General features: G+C 43.5%; 1 protein-coding gene across 1 annotated transcript in view; it reads left to right on the top strand.

Annotated features, from left to right (window-relative positions):
• LOC126252503 (multidrug resistance protein homolog 49-like) overlaps positions 1–24586 on the top strand; it is a 182406-nt gene that overhangs the window by 50996 nt on the left and 106824 nt on the right. Inside the window, exons 5-6 of the mRNA XM_049953398.1 lie at positions 1441–1660; positions 5340–5476. Of these exons, the coding sequence (XP_049809355.1) occupies positions 1441–1660; positions 5340–5476 (357 nt within the window). The remainder of the gene's footprint in view (positions 1–1440; positions 1661–5339; positions 5477–24586) is intronic.

Below are 24586 nucleotides of genomic sequence, written 5' to 3'. Positions count from 1 at the left end.
ATTCGTGTTAGTTTTTTTGCAGCCGTGGCTTATTAAACTTATAGTTCGGTAATTTTCACATCTGTCAACACCTGCTTTCTTTGGAATTGGAATTATTATATTCTTCTTGAAGTCTGAGGGTATTTCGCCTGTTTCATACATATTTCGCCTGTCTCATACATCTTTCTCACTAAATAGTAGAGTTTTGTTAGGCCTGGTTCTCCCAAGGCTGTCATTAGTTCTAATGGGATTTTGTCTACTCCCGGGGCCTTGTTTCGACTTAGATCTTTCAGTGCTCTGTCAAACTCTTCACACAGTATCATATCTCCCATTTCATCTTCATCTACATTCTCTTCCATTTCCATAATATTGTCCTCAAGTGCATCGCCCTTGTATAGACACTCTGTATACTCCTTCCACCTTTCTGCTTTCCCTTCTTTGCTTAGAACTGGTTTTCCTTTTGACCTCTTGATATTCATACAAGTGGTTCTCTTTTCTCCAAAGGTCTCTTTAATTTTCCTGTATGCAGTATCTATCTTACCCCTAGAGATATATGCCTCTACATCCTTACAGTTTTCCTCTAGCCATCCCTGCTTAGCCATTTTGCACTTCCTGTCGATTTTATTTTTGAGACGTTTGTATTCCTTTTTGCCTGCTTCATTTACTGCATTTTTATATTTTCTCCTTACTTCAATTAAATTCAATATTTCTTCTGTTACCCAAGGATTTCTATTAGCCCTCGTCTTTTTAACTACTTGATCCTCTGCTACCTTTACTATTTCATCCCTTAAAGCTACCCATTCTTCTTCTACAGTATTTCTTTCCCCCATTCCTGTCAATTGTTCCCTTATGCTCTCCCTGAAACTCTCTACAACCTCTTGTTCTGTCAATTTATCCAGGTCCTATCTTCTTATATTCCCACCTTTCTGCAGTTTCTTCAGTTTTAATCTACAGTTCATAACCAATGGACTGTGGTCAGAGTCCACATCTGCCCCTGGAAATGTCTTACAATTTAAAACCTGGTTCCTAAATCTCTGTCTTGCCATTATATAATCTATCTGAAACCTTCTAGTGTCTCCAGATCTCTTCCGTGTATACAACCTTCTTTCATGATTCTTGAACCAAGTGTTAGCTATGAATAAGTTATGCTCTGTGCAAAATTCTACCAGGCGGCTTCGTCTTTCGCCTCGACGCCTGTGTATAGCATACTAAATAATAGGTTTTGGGAGACATTAGCTGAATGGAACTCGAACACGGTAATCTATAACTCATAGTTAGTCGTTAGTGCTCATGTACTGTCAGGGAACGGACGCTTCCTTTTTAAATTCGAAGTGAAATAAGCACGACAGAGTAAACGAGTGGCTAGACCTGCAGCTCTGCTGTTGATTAAGGCATGTAAACGGGTCAGCACTCGTTGGCTTACTTGTGATTGGTACCTTTCACACGTGCTTGTAACTACAGGCACGGCCGGAGTGTACGGTGGTGGTGGTGACGTCGCGCCAGAAGACGCTGGAGTCGGCGTCGCACATCGTTGTGCTGGAGTCCGGCGTGGCGGTGGAGGAGGGCTCGCTGGTGGAACTGCTCAGGCAGCGCCAGTGGCTCTTCCAGGCTCTACGCCGCGCCGCCGAGGCGCGAAGCGTCGACGCCGTTGATGCTGAAGAGGACGACACCATTGACGAATGTGGGTGCCTCCCTAGTCGCTAGGGGTGGGACAAACACTAACATACGGCTGATTGTACGCCCTACTAAACCTTCAATGAACAGGTTTTCCACAAAGAATACCCTCCTTTTGGATTATACAGGGTGTTACAAAAAGGTACGGCCAAACTTTCAGGAAACATTTCTCACACACAAATAAAGAAAAGATGTTATGTGAACATGTGTATGGAAACGCTTACTTTCCATGTCAGAGCTCATTTTATTACTTCTCTTCAAATCACATTAATCATGGAATGGAAACACACAGCAACAGAACGTACCAGCGTGACTTCAAACACTTTGTTACAGGAAATGTTCAAAATGTCCTCCGTTAGCGAGGATACATGCATCCACCCTCTGTCGCATGGAACCCCTGATGCGCTGATGCAGCCCTGGAGAATGGCGTATTGTATCACAGCCGTCCACAATACGAGCACGAAGAGTCTCTACATTTGGTACCGGGGTTGTGTAGACAAGAGATTTCAAATGTCCCCATAAATGAAAGTCGAGAGGGTTGAGGTCAGGAGAGCGTGGAGGCCATGGAATTGGTCCGCCTCTACCAATCCATCGGTCACCGAATCTGTTGTTGAGAAGCGTACGAACACTTCGACTGAAATGTGCAGGAGCTCCATCGTGCATGAACCACATGTTGTGTCGTTCTTGTAAAGGCACATGTTCTACCAGCACAGGTAGAGTATCCCGTATGAAATCATGATCCATTGAGCGTAGGTGGAAGAAAATGGGACCCAATCAAGACATCACCAACAATGCCTGCCCAAACGTTCACAGAAAATCTGTGTTGATGACGTGATTGCACAATTGCGTGCGGATTCTCGTCAGCCCACACATGTTGATTGTGAAAATTTACAATTTGATCACGTTGGAATGATGCCTCCTCCGTTAAGAGAACATTTGCACTGAAATGAGGATTGACACATTTTTGGATGAACCATTCGCAGAAGTGTACCTGTGGAGGCCAATCAGCTGCTGATAGTGCCTGCACACGCTGTACATGGTACGGAAACATCTGGTTCTCCCGTAGCACTCTCCATACAGTGACGTGGTCAACGTTACCTTGTACAGCAGCAACATCTCTAACACTGACATTAGGGTTATCGTCAACTGCACGAAGAATTGCCTCGTCCATTGCAGGTGTTCTCGTCGTTCTAGGTCTTCCCCAGTCGCGAGTCATTGCTACGAACGTCTTCCTGTCGGGACACCTTCGTTCTGGAAATCTGTCTCGATACATACGTGCCGCGCCGCGGCTATTGCCCCGTGCTAATCCATACATCAAATGGGCATCTGCCAACTCCGCATTTGTAAACATTGCACTGACTGTAAAACCACGTTCGTGATGAACACTAACCTGTTGATGCTACGTACTGATGTGCTTGATGCTAGTACTGTAGAGCAATGAGTCGCATGTCAACACAAGCACCGAAGTCAACATTACCTTCCTTCAATTGGGCCAACTGGCGGTGAATCGAGGAAGTACAGTACATACTGACGAAACTAAAATGAGCTCTAACATGGAAATTAAGGGTTTCCGGACACACGTCCACGTAACATCTTTTCTTTATTTGTGTGTGAGGAATGTTTCCTGAAAGTTTGGCCGTACCTTTTTGTAACACTCTGTATATCTAGGGGTGGATGTAGGAACACAGTCGAGATTCGTAACAGTTACTTTACGTATTACATTTTCCGATTGTCCTCGTTATTTGCTCCCAATTCATGGAAGTCGGTGTATTTACTTATTGTTATTGTAAGGTTTTTTGGCACTTTAGAATGTACTTTTAAATAAGGGAATTTGCTGTTCGCTCATTTATTTATTTATTTATTTATGCATTTATTTTACCTGGCAAGATCAGGGCCTTCAGGCCCTCTCTTACACCTAACCAGGCATACTCAAATTGAATGAATTTCAGTTTGTACAGAACATTAAGGACACATAACGTGTTATACAGTATTAATATTAAAGAAAAAAATAGAGATTATAACAGTAGCACAATGATAATTATAACAATAAAAAATAATTGTAACAATCAATAGTAGTAATAATAATAGTAATGACTATGTAAATCGAAGTAAACATATTTTTCTTTTATGAATGTCAGTCCTATTGCTAGTTGGGTATTTTCTCGTTATGTTCTTGCAGCTTGTGAGTTATTCTCATCGAGCAGAGATATAAGACGATAGAATGGGGTGAAAGAGATATAGAAGAGGTAGCTAGGTTAGAGGAAGAGAAATAGAATGGTGAAATTCGAAGGTATGATGGAGAGGAGAAAGAAAGAAATGAGAGGGGCACAACAATGGTGGCTATACCGTCCCTAATATGTAAGTTTTGAGTTCCCTCTTGAATGTTGAGTGGTTCTGGATAAGACGCAGATCACAGGGTTGCGCGTTCCATAGTCGTATAGCTGAGATGGAGAATGACAAGGAGAAAGATTTTGTGTTATGTAAAGGTACAGCCAAGATGCTAGACGTATCCGATCTGGTATTCTGGTTGTGGAATGATGATAGGTGTTTAATGTGAGAAGGTAAGTATTGGGGGCACCAGAGGCTAAGAAATCGATGAAGTAAGCATATCGTGTGGAGATCGCGTGCCTTATGTGGGCGTATCCAACCTAGCTGGGAGTATGAAGGACTGATATGATCATACAACCATATATTGCACACGTATCTAACGCAAGCATTCATCACTAGCTCGAGGCATCTCGAATTTTCACTATTTGTGCCTTGTTGAACTACATCACAGTAGTAAAGATTAGGCAAGACTAGTTTTTGGACTAATTTTTGTTTAACATGAGCTGGAAATATTTTTCTAAATTTTTGGACTGCATGTAGGGAGGAAAGCGATTTCCGGCAAGCTGTGAGTTTGTTCTTCCCCGTTTAGGTGTTCATCCAAGATTATTCCAAGGTCTTTTACTGTTTTTTGGTATGGTAGTTGGGTATCATTGAGGAGTAATTGAGGGACTGTTTCGCGAAAGTACCGGGTGATTAACTTTGGATGAGATATAAGAATGACCTGGGATTTCTTGGGGTTTAGTTTCAGACCTAGGTTCTGTGCCCATCGAGAAACAGAGCAAAGATCTGCGTTCATACTCGCTACTGCGTCAGCAATGTTCTTGGGGCTTGCATTTATGTACAGTTGGATGTCGTCGGCATATAGATGGTAGTTGCAGGAGTGAATCACTGAAGAAATATCATTAATCTACAGTGAGAAGAGTAATGGACCACGGACAGAGCCTTGGGGATCTCCAGAGCACACGTTTTTCCATGATGACTTCTCCGACCCACAAATGACTTGTTGACTTCTGTTTCTGAGGTAGCTGTCGAACCAGCGTATTGCGCTGTTTGAGAAATTCAGTTGTTTCATTTTAATTAGTAATATATCAAAGTCAACTGTATCAGAAGCCTTGCTAAAGTCAAGCAGTGTTAGGATGGTAGCTTCACGTCTGTCCATAGCATGTTTAATGTCATCAGTTACTTTGATTAATGCAGCTGCTGTACTATGGTGCTTTCGCAAGCCTGACTGATATTTATCACGGATGTTATGAGTCTTGAGGTAATCCGTCAGCTGTTCATACCATGCATTCATTCGCAGTGTGATCGAACAGCAAGTTGAGGTTGAGCGATCACAGTTTGCTTCTGATTGTACACAGTTGAGCCTGCAGCGTCAGAACTGGGCCCCTGCTCCCTCCAAGCTGAGCAGGAGCCCCACCGGCGACGTGCAAGCAGCGACCTGGGCGTCGAGGAGGTCGGTGTTCTTGCAGCACTAGGGCGCAGTGTCCGCCTCGAAGTGAGTACCGGAGTACTCAACTGTCGTCCTCATTCGACGCTGACACACAGTCCACACTCAGTGCATAACATACAGATAGACATTTATACAAAATTTCAATTTTTGTATGGGACAGCAGACAGCAATGGCTCAGAAGTAGATTAAAATACACCGACGGAAAAAAATCGCAACACCAAAAAAATAAGTAATGGATTTTCGGGAATACAATTGTCTAGCTAAGTGATTAACGTAGCAAGATCACAGGTTAATGTAAGCACGAGATAAGCCGTAGCAAATGAGAAATGAGCCGCGCGCGGTAGCCGCGCGGTTTCGGACGTCTTGCCACGGTTCGCGCGTCTTTCACTGCCGGAGGTTCGAGTTGTGTATGTTGTCCTTAGCATAAGTTATTTTAAGTTAGATTAAATAGTGTGTTAGCCTAGGGACCGATGACCTCAGTAATTTGCTGGCCGGGGTGGCCAAGCGGTTCTAGGAGAAACCGTCTGGAACCGCGCAACCGCTACGGTCGCAGATTCGAATCCTGCATCGGACATGGATGAGTGTGATGTCCTTAGGTTAGTTAGGTTTAAGTAGTTCTAAGTTCTAGGGGACTGATGACCTCAGATGTTAAGTCCCATTGTGCTTCAATGGTTCAAATTGCTCCGAGCACTATGCGACTTAACTTCTGAGGTCATCAGTCGCCTAGAACATAGTACTAATTAAACCTAACTAAACTAAGGACATCACACACATCCATGCCCGAGGCAGGATTCGAACCTGCGACCGTTGCGGTCGCTCGGTTCCAAACTGTAGCGCCTAGAACCGCACGGCCACTCCGGCCGGCCCATAGTGCTCAGAGCCATTTGAATTTTGAACCTCAGTAATTTGGACCCATAGGAACTTACCACCACTGCCTGATATGGGAAATGTTAGTACATTAACAACCGCTATAACCGCCAGAATGTTAAATGCAAGCGTGCAAATGTCCAATCATTGTGCCGTACAGATGCCGGATGTCAGTTTGTGGAATGGAGTCACATGCTTGTTGCACTTGATCGGTCAATACAGGGTCGGTTAATGCTGTTTGCGGATGACGCTGGAGTTGTCGTCCGATTATGTCCCATATGCGCTCGATTGGAAATGGTTCTAATGGCTCTGAGCACTATGGGACTTAACTTCTGAGGCCATCAGTCCCCTAGAACTTAGAATACTTAAACCTAACTAAACTAAGGATATCACACACATCCATGCCCGAGGCAGGATTCGAACCTGCGACCGTAGCGGTCGCGCGGCTCCAGACTGCAGCGCCCAGAACCGCTCGGCCACTCCGGCCGGCCTCGATTGGAGACAGATCTGGTGATCAAGTGGGCCAAGCAACATGTCGGCATTCGTAGAACATGTTTGGCTACAAAGCGGTATGTGGGCAAGCGTTACCCGTTGGAAAAACAGGTCGAACCATCAGATTGACCTACAAATTTGCAGTCAGCGTGCGCGGGATAACAACAAGAGTGCTCTTGCACGAGAGTGCAGCCCAGTATATAACTCCAGGTGTAGGTCCAATGTGTCTAGCACACGGGCAGGATGGATGCAAGCCCTCAACGGACTTCCTTCTAACCGGCACATGGCCATCACTGGCACCGAGGCAGAACCAGCTTTCATCAGAAAATACAATAGACTTCCATCCTGCCCTCCAATGAGCTCTCGCTTGAAGCCATTGAGGCTGCAAACGGCGGTGGTTTGGAGTCAGTGAAATGCACACTACAGGGCGTCTGTCTCGGAGCTGTCTTTGAAGTAACCGATTTGTAACAGTTCGTTGCGTCACTGCTCAAATTGCTGCTGCACGTGCTCTGTGATTCGCCAGAGCCATACGCAGAAGATGATGGTCTTCCCTCTCGGTAGCGTCACGTTGGCATCCGGAGCCCTGTCTTCTAGCGACCGTATCTTCTCGTGACCACCGCTGTCAGCAATCATGTACAGTGGCTAAATTCCTGCCAAGTCTTTCTGGAGTATCGCAGAAGTAACATCCAACTTCTCGTAACCCTATTACACGATCTCGTTGAAATTCAATGAGGTGTTGATAAACGCGTCTTTGTCGCCCTATAGTCATAGTATCGACGAAAAAGACCTGCAGAAGACCATCCATTTTAAGTAGCTAGGGTCTGTCGTCACCTCGGACTGCAACACAATTCTTGATACTCGGATGAAGGTGAATGCATCTTGGCTCAATTGGAGACAGGTCACTGGAGTCCTCTGCGATAAAAAGATACCTCAGTATCTGAAGGCAAAAGTATATAAGACCATGATATGGGACTGAGTGTCGCTCTATGACGAAACAACAGGAGCAAATGTTACACACCATGGAGATGAAGATGCTTCGATGGTCCATGGGGTTGACACGATGTGACCACGTAAAAACTACAGACGTCCGGCAAAGGTCTGGCGTCGCGCCGATCACCGACAAAGTGAGGGCAGCCCGTCTCCCCTGGTACGGCCACGTCATGAGAAACCACACAACTCAGTTGCAAAAACAGCACTTCACATCAACCCAGGAGGAACAAGAGCCATCAGGAAGACCGGCAAAGAGATGGACTGCCAACGTCAGGAGAGACATGCACGTTGTTGGCTTAAGACCAGATGAGATGGATTGAGATGGGCATGAGCTTCCTTAAAATTTTCACCAGCATTCGGCACCACCATCGGTCCATTCTTTTGTATCCCGCTGGGAACAAACAGAAATTGTTCCTTATGTACAGGGTAGTCGAGTCCCGCTACAAGGTGCTCCTAGTAACCTTCAAACTGGTACGGAAAATGTTCACAACGACGGGGAGAAATGGAGGAGATGTAGCAAAACAGCAGACCCTGCAAGTCGGGATTAATGCTTGGATAGAGAGAGAGTCATTCTTGATTGGCATCAACGGACCATATCCTATCTCAAAGGTAACTAACGCCCATGACTGTTACAGCATGTATTTAAAACAAACCTGATCTGAATCCTCATAGCGGCGCTATTAACGCCTCTCGTATGCAACTGGCGCGAAATTTGAATGGACACATCTTGCAGGTTTAGAAACATGCCTACCAACTTTCGTTTTATTTCGCACAACTCGTTCTTGGCGTTGACATTCTCTCTCCCTCCCTCTCTCTCTCTCTCTCTTTGCCGGCCATAAGTATAGTTCCAGCACCCTGCTTACGGCCAAGATTTCTGGCATGTTTTCCTCAGTCATCAGGAGAATTCCCGAAGTGGATATCCCCTCCCAAATATTCCTAGTTGGGGCTCCTTGTTCCCCACTGCCAGCCTACTGAGATATCTGCCTGGAAACAACAAAAGTTTACAACTCTCCGCCATCTGTCGTGAATAGGAAATCAACATTGACAAAAAGAAAACCGCTGATATAGCAATTTCGGCCTACTAAGGCCACGGGATTGAGATGGGCATGAGCTTCCTTAAAATTTTCTCCATCATTCGGCACCACCATTGGTCTGTTCTTTTGTATTCCACTGAGAACAACACAAATTGTTCCTTATGTACACGGTAGTCGAGTCCCGCTACAAGGTGCTCCTAGTAAACTTCAAACTGGCACGGAAAATGTTCACAAACGGTGCAAGTTGGGAGGTGGCGACGCGAGACTCCTTCAAGCAAATAGCAAGCCGATAAGTTCCAGAACCGATGCCAAGTCCGTCGTAAGCAACGAGCAAATAGTCCCATTTGCATCTAAACTGAAATACATGTTCAAATCAAAATAGTTAACACGATACTTGAACGGTGGATAAAGGAGGGCATCATGCGAACTGCTTTCTGGGCGGCCGGGAAACGAAGGATTTACCTATCTGAGGCGCGTCTTTCGGCGGCCTCTGTTGCTGCGCGGCTCAGTGATAACGTTCTGTATCGTATCGAGACGACTAATAGATTTCACCTCCATACCGCTGCCCACTGTTGGAATATCATTGTCGCCAGTTGACAAACTTACAAAACCCTTGTACAAAAGAATACGACAGCTGTTTTTAACCTTAAAGCCAAGTTATGTTTTGGTTTCTTCTGTCCCTGCTTGGGCAAATTTTCTGTTCTGCTGAACTATGAGATGAAGGCGTTGGACAATGTTATTACGAATATCTCGTGAATAGTGAAAGTCTGTGCCAGACCTGGACTCTGGAACACTACTGCCAGAGGTTTTCCCACCAGAGACGGGGAAACGGCACCACTGGGGATAGGGAATCGACGGAAAAGTGGCCACAAGGGATCTATATCAACTGAATTAAATTAATCGAAATGAAATGAATGGATGATACGACTGAAATGAATGGGGAAGCTGTGAAATTATGGGTTCAACAATGCTGACAGGCATTGCTGGGTGTTGAAACTATACTGACGACAAAAAGAGAGAGAGAGAGAATGTCAACGCTAAGAACGAGTTGTGCGAAACAAAACGAAAGTTGGTAGGCATGTTTCTACACCTGCAATATGTGTCCATTCAAATTTCGCGCCAGTTGCACACGAGAGGCGCTAATAGCGCCGCTATGAGGATTCAGATCAGGTTTGCTTTAAATACATGCTGTAACAGTCATGGGCGTTAGTTACCTTTGAGATAGGATATGGTCCGTTGATGTCAGTCAAGAATGACTCTCTCTCTTTCCGAGCATTAATCCCGACTAGCCGGGTCTGCTGTATTGCTACATCTCCTCCATATAAATCACTTCATGTCATTATGTCTTCATTGATTTAGTCTCCTTCATTCATTCATTTCAGCGAATCTAATTGAACTGATCGAATCTCTTTATTTCTACATACTCGAGTTGTTGTTGTTGTGGTCTTCAGTCCTGAGACTGGTTTGATGCAGCTCTCCATGCTACTCTATCCTGTGCAAGCTTTTTCATCTCCCAGTACCTACTGCAACCTACATACTTCTGAATCTGCTTAGTGTATTCATCTCTTGGTCTCCCTCTACGATTTTTACCCTCCACGCTGCCCTCCAATACTAAATTGGTGATCCCTTGATGCCTCAGAACATGTCCTACCAACCGACCCCTTCTTCTGGTCAAGTTGTGCCACAAACTTCTATTCTCCTATTCAATACTTCCTCATTAGTTATGTGATCTACCCATCTAATCTTCAGCATTCTTCTGTAGCACCACATTTCGAAAGCTTCTATTCTCTTCTTGTCCAAACTATTTATCGTCCATGTTTCACTTCCATACATTGCTAGCTACACTCCATACAAATACTTTCAGAAATGACTTCCTGACACTTAAATCTGTACTCGATGTTAACAAATTTCTCTTCTTCAGAAACGCTTTCCTTGCCATTGCCAGTCTACATTTTATATCCTCTCTACTTCGACCATCATCAGTTATTCTGCTCCCCAAATAGCAAAGCTCCTTTACTACTTTAAGTGTCTCATTTGCTAATCTAATTCCCTCAGCATCACCCGACTTAATTAGACTACATTCCATTATCCTTGTTTTGCTTTTGTTGATGTTCATCTTATATCCTCCTTTCAAGACACTGTCCATTCCATTCAACTGCTCTTCCAAGTCCTTTGCTGTCTCTGACAGAATTACTACATACTCGAGAGGGGTCTGTAACGCCCCAGCTGCAAACATTTTGGAATAGTTGATCCTGAAACTACTCGGCAGCTCGTGATAAAGTCCAACTGATAGATAAGGGCCTCAATAACCAACAATAATCACACATTAACAGTTGAAAATGTACATTTTTAATACTGCAAAGATAATCATAATGACGGGTATATTTTCGTCGTGTAGAGCTACCCGTACTTAATAAATATTCAAACACCCGCTGAGAATATACTTGAACGGTTTATTACTTGGTATTACAGAAAAAGAAGTACAGTTGCCATATGTAACTTGTAAACAACAAAACAGTAACCAAGGAACAGAATAAACATAAAAACAAAAGTTATAATCCAAGGAGTAGGCAACATTACTCAAGGAAACGTTAGCGACAGCCCCCGACATTTGCACAAGCCCCGCCCATTTACCCCCCTCCACACCTAACCCCTCCACACCAACCAAGAGCGCGTGTTTTTATTCGTCGTTTTTTGTTTTACCGCCGTTGTTCATACTAGCAGTGTTGTGCTGTTAGTACTTCTTAGCAATTTGTGTGATACTGTCAAAATGAAACATAGATATGCACACTCAATAAAGTTATCATACACAAGGTACCTAATTTTGACTGTTGTGGCCAACTGCTGTCAAAACTGATATCTAACAGACATTAACGTACGATAAGATGTGTTGGAATGACACTGACGAAATTATGTACATATGTTTGACAATAGGCAGCTCTAAAGCTCTCAAACACTGAAGAAGAAGTCAAAAAGTAATCTCGTGTCTGCTATAAGCGAGTAGTCATAAGAGTTCACAAGGAAAAATTCACCCATTACACAGGCAAATATTAATGAAGAATGTCACTGTATAAATATCTGACTGCTTGCATTACGCATTTCTATATTATCCCACTCTTATATTCTTTAGTCTTCATGAGGTAATCAGAAACAAACTAAGACATCGACTTTGCCTTGTTTATGCACAACATTGACTTCAGACAATCGAGATAATGGACAGCATCCTTGGCGATACTACCAGTTAATATTTCCCAACAGAATTTCTTACACTACGCGAGGTGACGGAAATTTGCGCTCACTGCAGTTAACAAATAGCAGACTTTCTGATATAGTGCAGATGAAAGCTCATGAAATAAAAAAGACAGTGTGGATACCATTTTTATTTTTCATTCTTATTGATGATTTTTCAACTCGCATATTCAATGAACATACACTCCTGGAAATGGAAAAAAGAACACATTGACACCGGTGTGTCAGACCCACCATACTTGCTCCGGACACTGCGAGAGGGCTGTACAAGCAATGATCACACGCACGGCACAGCGGACACACCAGGAACCGCGGTGTTGGCCGTCGAATGGCGCTAGCTGCGCAGCATTTGTGCACCGCCGCCGTCAGTGTCAGCCAGTTTGACGTGGCATACGGAGCTCCATCGCAGTCTTTAACACTGGTAGCATGCCGCGACAGCGTGGACGTGAACCGTATGTGCAGTTGACGGACTTTGAGCGAGGGCGTATAGTGGGCATGCGGGAGGCCGGGTGGACGTACCGCCGAATTGCTCAACACGTGGGGCGTGAGGTCTCCACAGTACATCGATGTTGTCGCCAGTGGTCGGCGGAAGGTGCACGTGCCCGTCGACCTGGGACCGGACCGCAGCGACGCACGGATGCACGCCAAGACCGTAGGATCCTACGCAGTGCCGTAGGGGACCGCACCGCCACTTCCCAGCAAATTAGGGACACTGTTGCTCCTGGGGTATCGGCGAGGACCATTCGCAACCGTCTCCATGAAGCTGGGCTACGGTCCCGCACACCGTTAGGCCGTCTTCCGCTCACGCCCCAACATCGTGCAGCCCGCCTCCAGTGGTGTCGCGACAGGCGTGAATGGAGGGACGAATGGAGACGTGTCGTCTTCAGCGATGAGAGTCGCTTCTGCCTTGGTGCCAATGATGGTCGTATGCGTGTTTGGCGCCGTGCAGGTGAGCGCCACAATCAGGACTGCATACGACCGAGGCACACAGGGCCAACACCCGGCATCATGGTGTGGGGAGCGATCTCCTACACTGGCCGTACACCACTGGTGATCGTCGAGGGGACACTGAATAGTGCACGGTACATCCAAACCGTCATCGAACCCATCGTTCTACCATTCCTAGACCGGCAAGGGAACTTGCTGTTCCAACAGGACAATGCACGTCCGCACGTATCCCGTGCCACCCAACGTGCTCTAGAAGGTGTAAGTCAACTACCCTGGCCAGCAAGATCTCCGGATCTGTCCCCCATTGAGCATGTTTGGGACTGGATGAAGCGTCGTCTCACGCGGTCTGCACGTCCAGCACGAACGCTGGTCCAACTGAGGCGCCAGGTGGAAATGGCATGGCAAGCCGTTCCACAGGACTACATCCAACATCTCTACGATCGTCTCCATGGGAGAATAGCAGCCCGCATTGCTGCGAAAGATGGATATACACTGTACTAGTGCCGACATTGTGCATGCTCTGTTGCCTGTGTCTATGTGCCTGTGGTTCTGTCAGTGTGATCATGTGATGTATCTTGAAAGGTCTCTGTTGGATTCCTTTCATGTTTAATTTCTCAAATTTGTTGTCTTTTAAGGAATAAATTCCTCTTCTAAATTTACTGTGGCGTTTCTGACTATCTGGGAGGAGACTGAGTAGTGGAACGTGTTACTTTTACATGTAAACAAGAACGATCTCTCACACTACTACACTTTAAAGCACAGTTTATATGTAATTCTTATATGTAATTCATGTCACACAGTCTCATACGGAACCTACATCCGCTTTCTTTTATATACTGTGTATGATAAGATACTGTCATCCCCCTTCCCTTCTGTGTGAGAGGATGAATGATCAAATGTGTTTGTAGCTGCATGCTTGAGGGTAGCAGACAAGGCTGTCTGCTAGAGAACAGTAGGACCAACGTTGAAACAGGTAGCTACGGTTCCTAAAAGCAGAGAGGTTTCCATTCTTAGTATGGTCTGGTCCGTCCCCTGTCATGTTGGTATAGGAAGCTGCCCCTCTGGCGCCTTCCGTTGGTCTTTGTGAGCGACTCTCGGGAGCACGCTGGGTAGTTCAGTGGGAGTCGGGCAGTTGGAGAGTTGCAGCCGAGTAGTCGGCAGTTGGAGTCCAGTAGTAGCGCAGGGCAGTCCAGCAGTAGCAGTCTGGCGGTAGCGAGCGTCTGAAGTGGTAAGATCTCCGGCTAAGCGCGTGTCTGTTAAGTCCATAGGACAATGGATTTGTTAAGTTCAGCTTAACTGAGAATCTAATCATTTTATTTCGGGTTAGCTTTAAAATAGCTAAGGTTATCTTTAATTGCAGCGGAGTGTGATTCTCATGTCCAGTTCAGATTATTTGGCGGTAGTTGCTTTGTTACTACTTTGTGAGTAAAGTGGAACCACGTGTTGGTCAGTAACTCTAAGTAAGATCAATCTTAAATGCAAATGCTTGTGTGATTATAACGTATCGTCTTGAAAAGATTTTGAATATACCAACTTTTCTTTATGTTCAACCACGTGGCGTGTACTTTGTGAGACCAGTACCACGTGCTTATATAACTGTTTGACCCATCAGGTTAATAGTAAGACGTTAGTAACCAGTTCGAGGTTTTTGTTTTGTAATTTGCTTTTTGATCTAATTTATTTTTATTATCTAAATTATTGTGGAGTTATACACTTTCTGTAAACCAAGTTGACCACGTGAAGGGTAATTACAAGACGGACAGGATTGTGCTATGAAAGTAATTTGTTTAACTGAAAATTTAAATCTGTTTGTAGTGATTAACTTTCTGTTGCATGTGTTTCAATGTTCTTTGTGTGTTGTTTTATGAATGCAGTGCTATATCCAGTCTCCCAATCTTGGGTCCATATTTTATGTGTTCAGTAATATTCCAATCTCACAGTCTCACAATCGTAAATAAGGCACCAGCTCAGTTATAACTCACGTATAATATGCTGAAATTTCAATGAACAATCTTTAAAATAAATTTGCAAATATAAACTGATTTCTTTCTTTTTATTTAAATTCTCCTTTTTATATAGATATATTACCGGTTGTTGTATGACTGTAAAAGATTATAATCAATGTTAGTCTGATTGGTAAGGTGGTAAACCTAGACTAGTTACCTGCTGAAACAGTGGCTCAGTAAACGCTCGGTTAACCTCCCAAGACAGCTCACAGTTTTAAACCGCTTTCATGGTCTAATTAGCACCCGATTTCAGCATCCCAAATTCAAGTCACAATCTTACGCTATTCAGCAAAGCAAATTAGAGTTACAATCCTTCACATGGCGACCCTGTTCTGTGATTCCGCTAGACTCTGGAATCTCTGAGACGTTAGATTGCAAGCGTTGTATAATCTTAATTTTTTTTCCCTACAGCGCTCAAACAACTTTTGCGTTGTTTCTGAGCAGACGTTCAAAAGATTCACGGCGTTGTTGAGCGGCGTTGTGTTGTTTGTCTTGTTTTGTTTTCTATATTTGTTTGTTCTATATATGTGTGTTTTTTTTCTCGCTTGTAAATTCCACTGTTTCGAACAAAGATAAAAATTTGTTTTACGGATGAAAAATTGCGTACTAGGTTGAGTATCTTTCTTGTGACTGTCGTAATTTTTGGGGGACACATTTATTGTGATTAGTGTGTTACGTACTGGGTGTAAATTGCACTAATGCTGACACGTAACCAAGCTAAAAGTAAGGGGTCCGACAACTTAAGCAACATGGACCAAGGCGATAATTTGATTTCCAATATTAACGCGTCGGGCGGTTCCGAAAATGCAATGGGGAATACTTCAGACGAAATGCAAAACAGCACGAACGGGCTCACATCAGAGCCAGAAATTAATTCGCCTCCAACTAACCAAATTGATTTGGCAGAATTCATGAAAGCCTTATTGCAACAAAATAAAGAAAACGCAGAGAAATCTGAAAAATCGATCCGCGAGCTAGGCGAACAAATGACGCAAAAATCAGAAAAATCGTTCCGAGAACAAAAAGAATTATCAGAAAAATTGTTCCGAGAACAAAAAGAATCCGAAAAATCGATCCGCGAGCTAGGCGAACAAATAGACAAAAAATTAATCCAGCAGACAAATAAAGTTGACAAGTCGATGCAGAGAGTGTCCGATGATATCTCACAAAGAATAAACAATCTGGCAAGTGAAATAAAAAGTGACATTATGAAAGAATTAGGCCGTACATTTGAACAAATCGACGACCGTCTGCAAGCCCTAGAACAGAGCAAGCGGTGTGGCGAGGCCGAATCTAAAGAAAGCGAAGAACGGCTACTTAGGAATTTCCAAGAGCTGAGAGAACAATGCCAAAGAGATCGTCAGCAGGTACTCTCGAGGGTCCAAGAGGCTGAAACGCATTGTCCCACGGCCGTTAGCAACACAATAGCGGACAACAGTTTAGCGATCCGCGCGTTGGAACAGCAGGTCGAACAATTGAAGCAGACTGGGGCGGAGGACAAAAGACAAATAGATGAGAAGATCGCGGCATTAGCGGACATTGTAGGCACGATGAAGCTGACGGAAAGCGAGAACAATATCACACAGGTAGCGGCCGCAGAGACCGAAGAAGTGCGTTCGCTTCTTAAATTCCAGAAGGGACAGTTTGAAGTGAACAGACAGCACAAAGCTGTAACAGGCGATTTACAAGAACGCGTGGCGCATCTGGAAAACCACATGGCGTGTGATTCCGAACTCGCCAATAGCAATAAAAATAGCCGTACGAACAGTGCAGAGAGGGACTCCGGCCACGAGGGAGATTTTGACGACAGGGAAGAATGTAATTTAAGGGGCAGACATGAGACAAATAGAAACATTCAAGGGCCTCGCCAGGAGGAAATGCGGGGATTTGATTTCAAACATTTCCTTACGGTAAGAAAATTTGAGATATTCCGTAATTCTCAAAAAGGCATACATCCACGAGCATGGCTCGAGCAATTTGAGTTCTGTCTTCCTCCCGACTGGGCAAGTTCACATAAAATAGAGTATATGTGTGGCTATTTGGAAGGCGAACCGGCGAGTCGTATGAGGTCGGCAGCGCGTCACTGCAACTCCACTCGGGAGTTTCGACAAGCCTTTCTCTCCGCCTATTGGTCGGAAGCGGCACAAGATAGGGTCAAACATGGCATAATTATGCTGCCAAATTTGAACCAGTCTGGTTTCGGCAGCCCTGCACGCCTATTCGACCACATGCTGCAGGCAAATCAATTTTTATACGACCCATACGGACCTGCGGAACTAATTAGGATATGCATCACCAAATTGCCGATGCACTTGCGGCACGTCATTCTTGCGGGACGATGCAAAGAGGACGTGGAAACATTTAAAACGCTTCTCCAAGAGATGGAATACAATACAGCAGAATGTCCGCCTAATCAGGCACAAAGTTATTACGGGGCACAGCAGCGCGATCGCAGTCGTGGCCGTATTACTAATCAACGGCGTGACTGGTCGTCGCGACGCGAACGAAACAATAATCGGGACAGGCCGTATAGAAACTGGGGTAACAGTCGCGAACACAGGTGGAGCAACAGAAATGATCGAGGACGTGGACAGAATCGTGAACGCAACAGGTACGGCAACCAGCATCGTTACTACGATGAACACGGTGGGAGTAGAATTGTAGGCGGAGCCCCACATGATGTCGAAATTCGGCCGGCCAACCCTAGACATAATCCAGCAAATGGGAATGAACGAAACCGGCAATGACAAATGATCAGCCCAGAAGGCGTCATTCGGAACAAATGAGCGACATGGCAAATGAGTAGAGAGGACAGTGAGGAATAGAGAGGACGGTGAAGAGAAACAGTTGATTAGTTTAAATTTGTGACGTATGCATTTTGAATAATATGTTAGTAAAAATTAATGATAAAGATGTTTCTATGTGATGTTTCTAGCTTTTTTTTTTCTTCCTTGTGCAATTAGGATTTAGTTTGATTCAAACGTAAAGATAAAAGGTTTCCTTGTGAACGAGTGAAATGATGTTTTTTTTTGTGTCAATTGAAAAGAGTCGCTCCTGAGAGAAGCAAGATCGTTGCTGAATTAGTGCAAGAACTCAGGGGAATATCCGATCTGTGGGTATTATGGGTCTGGCAAACCCAGGTCCCCAGCTGTTAGTAGCCTTGTTTCCGATTTTCTGCTTTCAGTGCTACTATCTATCTATTACTATTCTATATCTGTCAGTATAAATGAGGATCTCTTACTATAGTATGCGTGCTGTATGAATATTTTAAGATAGGAGAACTCTGAGAAAGGAATGAGTAAGTTTGGAATCTTGAAAACAGGATGTGATAATACGATTGTTTAACCAATGGCTTCCCAATATGCGATGATATGTTAATATTGATGATATATGTTTTTTTTGTTCTTTATAGCTGAGTACGTAAAGTGCTGTCTGTGGATTTCGTAAGTATATTGATTCCCTTCAACGTGAAAGAAGAATTGTGGTTTGTGTAATTTACGTGGTTCTAAAATATTATTGTGGTAGTCAAATATGAGAAGTTTTTTTTCAGCAAATGGAGAATGGAACGGAAATATGGATCCTTTTTGTAATCTTGATTGATGTTGAGCCAAAGCCTGAAAAATTATTCTGCGTTAATACTTGTCCTAGAAAAGCGACGTTTATGTGTTTTGCTGATGCTGTGAGCATTGCAGCTTATTGTTTTCGCTGGTGCGGGATGCACTGCAGCCTATAGGATTTGTACTGAGGAAATTTCCCTCCTGAAGGTAGAGGATGATTAAATAATTTTGATTATGGAAACGAAGGAAAGCTTGGTTTAAGGTAATAAGGATGAAGCAAAACATTTGTCATTTAAACCACAGGAGGATTCGGATCTTTTGTGTCTGTTGTAAGTTCAAATATGTAAAAGATGAAACTGTTTTACAGAATAGAGGTGACCACAATTTTGCCATTCATGAGAAATGAATCCAGAATAACCACCACAGGCGAAATAACTGATTTGAAGGCGAAAGGTAACGTAAAGAAGGAACGAAATCGAAGCAAAATGGGTAAGAAAATGTAATATAACCTGTATAATTAAAATATTTTACCTTCTCAGAGCCATCTGTGTGATTAATTCTTATAATAACGTAATTTTAGATGAAATTTTCTTACTGTGTTATGTGTGAAGATATAAGTATGATAAATGTATAATTGCGAGTCTCTTTTCAGGTGTGCGAACTGGTATAAATGTTTTTGCATGTAAATAACCATTGTTCTTTTTACTGTGTATGTTTAAGGAAAGTTCTCCATTTATCATGTGACAAGACGTATGCCGCGAGCGTCAAGAAGAGGGGGAATTAGAACATTGCTGTAGTGGTGTAAACACTTTGTTGAAGTAGCATTGAAGTGGCTTGTGGGATTAATTAGTAGTGGATAGAAGTAGAATTTTGAGTAATGCATGTTTATGGGTAGTTAGTTTGTAGAATAGACAACAGGTGTGCATGTGTGTGTGTAAATAACATGTGAACCCCATGCTCTCCTAACCTATACTTGCGCAAGGCATAACCCTATTCATTTTAGTGAATTAATAAGTGGCATTTGATTTATTAAAACACAAGTGAACCACATTAGTGATGTGGATTTAAATATGATATTGTCAGTTCATTTAATTTTAATTTTTTTACATTGTCAAGTCATTTCACTTTTATCTTTTTTATATTGTCAAGTCATTTAACTTTTAATTTTATATTGTCGATTCATATAACTTTGTTCTTAAAAATTGTGAAAGACAATACTAAGTGATATTATGTATGACATTGTGTAATCACATAAGGATGATGAAAAATTTCTGTGAATGCAGTTGAGAACGTGAAAGCGAACCGGCAAAACTCTTAAGAGACAGCGGGAGCAGCCAGCTAGTTGTAAACTGGCGGGTTTCCCAGCGGGACACGCTGTCAGCCAGGCCACTTCGGGAGCGCGGCCGACAACAAAAGGACGCGGGAAACACTTTCCCTTGCACCTGTAGCTAATGGGCGGCCGCCCCGCGCGACCCTTCCTGAAGGGAATGACCTGAGATGGGCGAGCGGTCCACTGCGCGGAAATCCATCTCCTGGCAACGCACCTCACGCACGCGACCGTGACGAGACGGCCGCGGTGTAACAACACAAAGGGCGTGGAGCCTTTTGACAGGTACTGTCCAAAGAAACTTGCAGACGTCAACGACGCCTATCGACATTTCCTGACGGATGCCTACTGTCAAGCGACAGTAATTCATGGTTAGATGTTCTCTGGTCGCTAAGGGTGACACGAAGAAGAGCCATTGAAGTGTCATCCTTGCCCAGGAATATCAACCTGGCATGTCAATCGAGGATACTGCACGAATTTGACAATACAAACATGGAACAAAATCGAGATGTACGTGACACAAGAGAAACTTCATGAGAGGGCAGAGACGGCGGGATCGCACGCAACAGATGGACAAAAATCCCTACTGACAGCTGCGGCGACGAACCCCCTCCCCCTCCCCTTATATTGTGCCACGGAACAGTGGAACTAGTGAGTGTATAAGTGAACAGTGATTATACGGTTCTTAGTTCAATGCATATACGTGTGTTTCTGTCACAGAAACTTTGACTCGTGTGTTTTGCAGGGACTCGATTTATTGATGTTTATTAAACTCTGACTCTTGTATTTTGCAGGTGTTCTATATTTTTGTTTTGTTTTGAAACTTTGACTCTTGTATTTTGCAGGTGTTTTATTTATTAGTGTTTTGTTTTAGATGTTGACTATTGTACTGTTTTATTGATCAATGTTTGTTCTTGTGTTAGGTATTGGATCTGTGATATTTTGTTTCGAAAATTCATTGCTGTGGCACTGCTTCCTTTATGAGTCAGATAGCTATTCATTCTCATTGGACTGTGATCGATTAGCCTTTGCATGGGGCATATTTATTGTGAGGAACCCCTTAAGGGTAACAATCACACAATTATTGTACTTTCAGTATAATGACACAGTGCTCATTGTTTGCTAACTAACTGAAATATTGTAGAGTGATTAAATTAGTGCCACATAGTTAGGTTAATCCTACAGATTATTAGTTTTATAAGATATAGAATTTTTTTGCGATAACCACTTAGTAAAACATGTTTTTTTTGTCGATTTTTTGCTTTTGCGAATTGTGCATTGTAATGTTCTACTTTATGATACTGATGTTATTTGATGTTCTTTTTTTAATTGCTGTGGCACCTTTGCTATTTTCATAAATTTTGCCTGTTAATAAACAGTCATAAATTTGCCTGTGATCAGTTGGCTCTTGCAATGAGCAAATACTGGTGAACTCCATAAGGGTAACAACCAGAAATTGTTTTCATATTAATGACACAGGAACCATTGTTTTTACTTGCTGACCGATTTAGGTCTACATGATCTTTTAAATAGGTGTCACAGATTGTGTGTTTTTATTTTTCTCTCTTTGAAATTGGTAGATTGTAAAGATGTTTGAAATTATTGTGTTTTAGCAAGTAGCTGGTGACCTTTTGCCTTTTTCTTTACACTTTTGGTTTAAGTAGGGTGTGAGAAGCCTGCTTGGGAATGTCCTAGCATGGCCAGAAAATTCCCTGCACAGTCTTTTCCCGGAGCGTTGGGGTTATGAAAGGTCTCTGTTGGATTCCTTTCATGTTTAATTTCTCAAATTTGTTGTCTTTTAAGGAATAAATTCCTCTTCTAAATTTACTGTGGCGTTTCTGACTATCTGGGAGGAGACTGAGTAGTGGAACGTGTTACTTTTACATGTAAACAAGAACGATCTCTCACACTACTACACTTTAAAGCACAGTTTATATGTAATTCTTATATGTAATTCATGTCACACAGTCTCATACGGAACCTACATCCGCTTTCTTTTATATACTGTGTATGATAAGATACTGTCATCCCCCTTCCCTTCTGTGTGAGAGGATGAATGATCAAATGTGTTTGTAGCTGCATGCTTGAGGGTAGCAGACAAGGCTGTCTGCTAGAGAACAGTAGGACCAACGTTGAAACAGGTAGCTACGGTTCCTAAAAGCAGAGAGGTTTCCATTCTTAGTATGGTCCGGTCCGTCCCCTGTCATGTTGGTATAGGAAGCTGCCCCTCTGGCGCCTTCCGTTGGTCTTTGTGAGCGACTCTCGGGAGCACGCTGGGTAGTTCAGTGGGAGTCGGGCAGTTGGAGAGTTGCAGCCGAGTAGTCGGCAGTTGGAGTCCAGTAGTAGCGCAGGGCAGTCCAGCAGTAGCAGTCTGGCGGTAGCGAGCGTCTGAAGTGGTAAGATCTCCGGCTAAGCGCGTGTCTGTTAAGTCCATAGGACAATGGATTTGTTAAGTTCAGCTTAACTGAGAATCTAATCATTTTATTTCGGGTTAGCTTTAAAATAGCTAAGGTTATCTTTAATTGCAGCGGAGTGTGATTCTCGTGTCCAGTTCAGATTATTTGGCGGTAGTTGCTTTGTTACTACTTTGTGAGTAAAGTGGAACCACGTGTTGGTCAGTAACTCTAAGTAAGATCAATCTTAAATGCAAATGCTTGTGTGATTATAACGTATCGTCTTGAAAAGATTTTGAATATACCAACTTTTCTTTATGTTCAACCCACGTGGCGTGTACTTTGTGAGACCAGTACCACGTGCTTATATAACTGTTTGACCCATCAGGTTAATAGTAAGACGTTAGTAACCAGTTCGAGGTTTTTGTTTTGTAATTTGCTTTTTGATCTAATTTATTTTTATTATCTAAATTATTGTGGAGTTATACGCTTTCTGTAAACCAAGTTGACCACGTGAAGGGTAATTACAAGACGGACAGGATTGTGCTATGAAAGTAATTTGTTTAACTGAAAATTTAAATCTGTTTGTAGTGATTAACTTTCTGTTGCATGTGTTTCAATGTTCTTTGTGTGTTGTTTTATGAATGCAGTGCTATATCCAGTCTCCCAATCTTGGGTCCATATTTTATGTGTTCAGTAATATTCCAATCTCACAGTCTCACAATCGTAAATAAGGCACCAGCTCAGTTATAACTCACGTATAATATGCTGAAATTTCAATGAACAATCTTTAAAATAAATTTGCAAATATAAACTGATTTCTTTCTTTTTATTTAAATTCTCCTTTTTATATAGATATATTACCGGTTGTTGTATGACTGTAAAAGATTATAATCAATGTTAGTCTGATTGGTAAGGTGGTAAACCTAGACTAGTTACCTGCTGAAACAGTGGCTCAGTAAACGCTCGGTTAACCTCCCAAGACAGCTCACAGTTTTAAACCGCTTTCATGGTCTAATTAGCACCCGATTTCAGCATACCAAATTCAAGTCACAATCTTACGCTATTCAGCAAAGCAAATTAGAGTTACAATCCTTCAATCTGACCCCAGGAATGTGTCAATAAAGTTTCCCCTTCCTGGGACAATGAATTCACGGTGTTCTTATTTCAATTTCCAGGAGTGTATTTCTCATTCTTTTCACAATGGTACCGGAAAAACTGTATTTCGTACTAACTACTGATTACTCCCTTGTTATGACTGGCATATCTGTGATACGAACAACTTTGATGTTGGAACATGCGGCAGACCATGCGCGGAGCTTAGGATATGGATTGGTGTGGAGGGGGGTGATTGGGCGGGACTTGTGCACCGTCCGGGGCTGTCGCTAACGTTACGTCATTATTCAGCGCTCCAAGCGGCGGATTCAAACTTGGGCGGTTTACACCATTCATTTGTTGCCGTGCAGTCACTGAATTCGCGACACAACTGTATCTATGTATGGCGCGAAGGGAACTAACGTGTGCGGATACAGCAGTCGACGAGAGTAGCGGTCGCTACAGGAGCCCCCTGGTGAAAGCGGAGCGTGGTGCGTCTTCCTTGAACCTGGCCGGGAAGTGGACATGAAGTCCGGAACGGGTGGTGCGTGTAGTTTCTGCATCGACCTGCTGTGGTGGCGGTACATCTGTCAGGCGTTGACCTCTTGACCATAGGATGGGTGATGCATCCTTGAAAATGTAAGCCTGCTTCACTCTGCTAAGAGACACGGTGGCCTGTTTGCCATTTACTATGATGACCACCGTGTGTGTGTGTGTGTCTGCGCAGGACTCAATGGGGTCCAGTATAAGTGGCTGCAGTGGTGGCTTGTGGCAGTCTGTACGTAACATAACGTGCGAACAGCTTGCGGGGTTGTTATGCCCAAAAGTTGTTGGACAACCATGCCTGGAGGCCTTTGTGGGTTTGATTTGGCGTACATGTTCCCGTAACTTGCGAAGCAACTCTGGTTGGTCGTCCGTTTCTGACGGTAGGCTCGTGTTGACAAACTCCCCTGGTAGGCGCAGAGTGTCGCCATAAACCAATTCAGCTGCCGAGGACTCTATATCTGTTTTGTATGTGGCTCGTAGACCCAGCAGGACTATGGGTAGTGAAGACGTTCGATGCCAACGTTCAAGCATGCCATTGCTGGCCGGATGATAACTGGTCGTTTTGTGATGGACGTAGCCACAGAACTTCGCCAACTGTGTGAAAAAATCTGACTCGAACTGCCATCCTGTGTCGGTGGTGATATGGAGCGG

Source organism: Schistocerca nitens, chromosome 4 (assembly GCF_023898315.1).
Source record: "Schistocerca nitens isolate TAMUIC-IGC-003100 chromosome 4, iqSchNite1.1, whole genome shotgun sequence".
NCBI lineage: Eukaryota > Metazoa > Arthropoda > Insecta > Orthoptera > Acrididae > Schistocerca > Schistocerca nitens.
Note: the sequence above shows the minus strand (reverse complement) of the source record. Positions and strands in the feature narration are given on the sequence as shown.